Genomic DNA, 4,581 nt, shown 5'->3' with positions numbered 1-4,581 from the left:
CCCCCGCCACCGCGCCGGCGGCTCCCATGGCGGTGGCACGGAAAATCAAAACTTTGTTGACGGTGAACATCTTGGTCTTCGTGGGCATCATCCTCTTCTCCGTCTACTGCAGGATCCAGGACCGCTCCCAGGAGCTGGTGCAGATCGTCCGGAGCGCGGACCGCCGGGCCAGGAGCCGTGGCGCCAAGGTGGGCAGCCTGGCTGACAGGGAGTCCATCCTGCAGCGCCTGGACCACCTGGAGGAAGTGGTCTACAACCAGCTAAATGGTACGGAGGGCTGGGAGGGGATGCAGCACCGGTCCCGTGTGCCCCGTGAACCGGGAGGGTGCTGCAGATTGGGGAAGAGCACCCGACGTGCCCGCCCGCTGGGGAGGGAAGCCCGGGCACCGTACGCGCTGACCCCGCTGCTGAAGTGCTGAAAATGAAGGGACAGAGGTGGCTGCAGGGTTTTGCTGGAGGGAATTGCTGAGCCCTCCCTCCCCGCCAACTCTCGGTCCAAAAGTCAGGACTTCCTCGGTAGACACAAAGTTAAGGAGGCTGCAGAGTTCATGGGTTTAAGGATTGGTGGAAGACCCTACGAGCTGTACCAGGTTTTCTGGTTTGCCTGGGTGTATTAACTCTGCATAGGTAGGTGTTTGTGTAGCAAATACACCGTTAGGTTATAGCTGGAAGTCACGTACTTGGTCTCAGAACTAGTTTAAAAACATTCTGCTGAGCTCTTACGCTGTGTACTTTTAACGGGCTATTTAAACATAGCACCCGTATCTTTCCTTAATTACTTTGCCACTTAAATGTGATATTATCTTTGGTGGGGAGGGGAAGCGTCCATCACTTCTTTTTATGACATTCTGTTCTAATTCACCAGCCTTGAAAAATCTTGGTAGGTAAGCAAAGAACCCTTCCGTGGTACTTAGAACAGGCTGAGCCATAAAAGTTGTTGTAGGGCAACTAACGTTTCATATAGAAACTAATTCTTCAAAACAAGTGCTTTTGTATTTGCATAGATTTGTAAAGTTCTAAACGTGGAACACCAAAGAAATAAATATGTGATTAAATACGTCAGTGCTTTGGACAAGAAGAGGCTGAAGGAATGAACTTTTACATGAAATTATAGTATAAATGTAACATTTAGTGTCTAGCACCAAATAAAACTCCCAGTGTAAATATGTTTAAGTATACCAAATGTGCTTCTAGGCTGCTTGTGAAAATCTTACTCATAACATTGATTTAACAAAGGCTACTGTAGTCTCAAAACGTAGACAAATAGGAGGGTTAGGATAAAGTATATTTCCTATTACTGCTTTCTGAATGAGCGTATAAATCTAAGTAGGTTAGACTGTTAGGGTAATATGCAGTCTATGCCAGCAAGTGTTACAGAGCAGGCGTCCCCTTACGCACTCATCTGTGTAAAAGGGGGAAGAGAGAAGGGGAATGTGGAGTGTGGGTGTCAGTCACAAACATACACAGTCATGAATTAGAGGGAAAGTGTCAACAGCTGTGTTTCCTAACCGTATTTTGGAGCAGTTTTGAAGAATGTAGGATTAAGAGGGAAATCCTCCTCCCAAATTCAACAAAGTCATAGAGTTCCCAAACTAAATTAGATTAGTCCCCGGGCTATATCCATCGTAGCTCAACTGAATGGGTTTTTTGGCCCAAATTGCTTTGTTCTTGGTGTTGTTCGTAGGTGAGACTTTGGGTAGGATTTTACCTGCTCTGGGTTCATCTCAGCGTAGCATCCCCTGGGGAATCAGCAGGAGTCCTTAATGTACTGGGCAGGCACTGTTGCGCGTAATGACTGTGCCTTCACGGTGAACAGGAAACCCTCTGTAAAGTATGCCTCTATTTTGGGGACTTTTTTCTTCTTCTTCTTTAATTTGGTTTGTTTGGTATGGAAATTCACAGTGAAATTACTTGAATTGAAATGTTACGTTGCTCCTTCAGGTCACGATAAACACTCTAGGCGGTTTCTTCTTGAAAGTTCTTACACAGGAAAACGCGGCAAGTTTTTCAAGCTGAGCTGTTCAAATTTCCCATTCATTCCCCTTCAGTGTCCCTCTGACATGGTTGGGTTTTTTATTACACGGTGGTACAGTGGTATTATTTACACCGATTAATTATTTCTTCATCATTGTGAAAAGATACTTTGTCACTTTCTTCTTTTTTTTTTTTTTTTTTTTTTACCCATCCTGTGGCAACAAAACCAAAAAGTCCTAAAAAATTAGGAGGTGCTCTGCTGAAATCATCAGAGTTGCATCGCTGTAAGTGAAATCAGGATCAAGCGTCTATGTTTGGGTTTAACTCACTGGTATTCCGTTTTTAATATGACTCGTTACTTATGCCATTAATGGGCATAACGCTGCTCTGGCAGCACTGAGATTCAAGGGAGCCTGTCTGTGACAACGGTCTACCACGTCTCATGGAAAGACTGGTATTACACGCTGCTCTGGAGCTGTGCAGTTTCATCCTAGTGCCGAGCAAGGTTTCTCAGACGTTATCCTGTATACTGCTTTACCACAAGGTTAGAGAGCTATCTGAGGCCTTCTTGGAAGTTACTTTTTAATGAGGTGGGTCAAAGTCACTTTTATAGGGAGAGACAGACGCGTGTAGACAGATTTTATTCATAAGGAATGAGAATTCCTTGCATACCCAGAACTCCTGCAAGCACCAGGAGTTTGAGTCCAGCTCAATGTTGCTGTTACAGTAGGTCTGTCCAGCTCAGTATTTCAATTTCCTACTCTTGGTTCTTTCTGTTTTGAGATCAGCAAATTTAGAGCCACCTATTAAGTATCTTATATTTTTTGGTAATAAAGTCTCAGTATTCTTTTATTTCATTTTTCTTTTCTATTCAGAGTGGTCCTAAACTGGTAAGACCTTACCTGGATTTTCTAGGGACTCTGTTAAGATCCAGTGTAATAGAAAGACACTTCTGTGAGAGACCAGCCCTGCAGCTGCAGCCGTACAGAATTTTGTTTGTCACACTTATTTGTTTTCATGTAATCAAATAAATTTTGTTTGAAAGTATACCTTCTGCAAGGAAAAATAAACACAAGCAGTAATGTTACGAGTGTATCAAGAGGCAACCTAAAACTGATCGCTAGAGAACTCATTAACTTTTCAGTCTGAATAAAAACCGTGCGTACAGCGCCTGTGGAGGTGTGTGCACAACGCAGGGGACCATGCAGGAAAGTCAACAGAAAGCTGGTCCTTGCAGTTATCTTTGGCAGAACAAGAATTTTCAGAATAGAATGAATGAGAACTGCTGTGATTCCCTGCAGAGTCCTGCAGACATACACCCAAACAATAGTTTTCAGTTGGCTCGTGCTTTGGTTTTCTATCAACTTCGAAAAATAGTATTTTTGAAAGCTTTCTTTACGCTCAGTTGCTGCTGGTTTTGGTGGAAGTAAATGGATGGAGCGTGCAAAGGGAAAGGAAAGCAATGAAACGTGTCTGTGGAATTTCCTTTGTGAAACTTTATATTATCTCTTAATATTTGACTTTGGGTATAAAGTTTATTTTGAAAAACTGAGTTATTCTAGATCTAGTTCATCAGTCTATATATTTTTACATTTTTACTATGATATTTCTATTGACAAATATGATTTATTGTCAGTCAACACATTACTAATGCCAGATAGACTTAGTAGCAATCTATGAAATGGCATAATGGTAACACCTTGGTATTTTCTTCCTTTGCCTCTATTTTTTGTAAAGGGGAAAAAATAAAAAAGGTTTAATTGACTGAATTTTTCCCAGAATCAGTTTTGCATCTGAGTCTGTTGCTAATGATTTACCATAGAGGAGAAAGAATTTTTGATGCCCCGACTAGAGCATAACCTTTCATGCCAAAAGCAACTGAAGGGTCAGACTACAATTTCAGTGTAAAAATTGCCTGTTTCCCTTTTCACTGTCTCTTTCCAGTAATACACAACAATCAATACCGCATGTAATTAGATTTCATTCAATCTGCAAAGATTAAGAGAGTTTTCATCTTCTCATTATGTATGCTCACATCGTGTCTTCCTACCCATGTCTTCTACATTAGACCTCTTTGACCTGTTCTATTGCAGACGTGGAGGGATAAGTTTGGAGTATTCCCTTGAATTTGGCAGATTATCATTCTTTACACATCATACTTTGATTTTGCTCTCTTTGGGAAGATTAAATACAATAGCAATTTCCAGTATGATAAATGGGTTTTATATTGCATATGCATTTCATGGGGGAGGCCGGGGAAACACAGTGGACAATTGTTGTGGTTTAACCCCAGCCGGCAACTAAGCCCCACCCAGCCGCTCGCTCACTCCCCCCACCATGGGTTGGGGGAGAGAATCGGAAGGGTAAAAGTGAGAAAACTCGTGGGTTGTGATAAAGACAATTTAATATGTAAAGCAAAAGCGACACACGCAAGCAAAGCAAAACAAGGAATTCCTTCACTCCTCCCCATGGGCAGGCAGTTGTTCAGCCATCCCCAGGAAAGCAGGGCTCCATCACGCCTAACGGTGACTTGGGAAGACAAACGCCATCGCTCTGAACGTCCCCCCCTTCCTTCTTCTTCCCCCAGCTTCATATGCTGAGCATGGC

The 4,581-nt window shown here is 42.8% G+C and overlaps 1 protein-coding gene across 1 annotated transcript in view; it reads left to right on the top strand.

Moving 5' to 3' along the window:
* The first annotated feature begins 26 nt into the window (after positions 1 to 26).
* GALNT9 (polypeptide N-acetylgalactosaminyltransferase 9) overlaps positions 27 to 4,581 on the top strand; it is a 154,976-nt gene continuing 150,421 nt past the window's right edge. The window contains exon 1 of the mRNA XM_009335287.1: positions 27 to 267. Within this exon, the coding sequence (XP_009333562.1) occupies positions 27 to 267 (241 nt within the window). The remainder of the gene's footprint in view (positions 268 to 4,581) is intronic.

Source organism: Pygoscelis adeliae, unplaced genomic scaffold (assembly GCF_000699105.1).
Source record: "Pygoscelis adeliae isolate BGI_AS28 unplaced genomic scaffold, ASM69910v1 Scaffold410, whole genome shotgun sequence".
NCBI classification, from domain to species: domain Eukaryota; kingdom Metazoa; phylum Chordata; class Aves; order Sphenisciformes; family Spheniscidae; genus Pygoscelis; species Pygoscelis adeliae.
The sequence above is the reverse complement of the archived record's forward strand: the minus strand, read 5'-3'. Positions and strand labels throughout refer to the sequence as shown.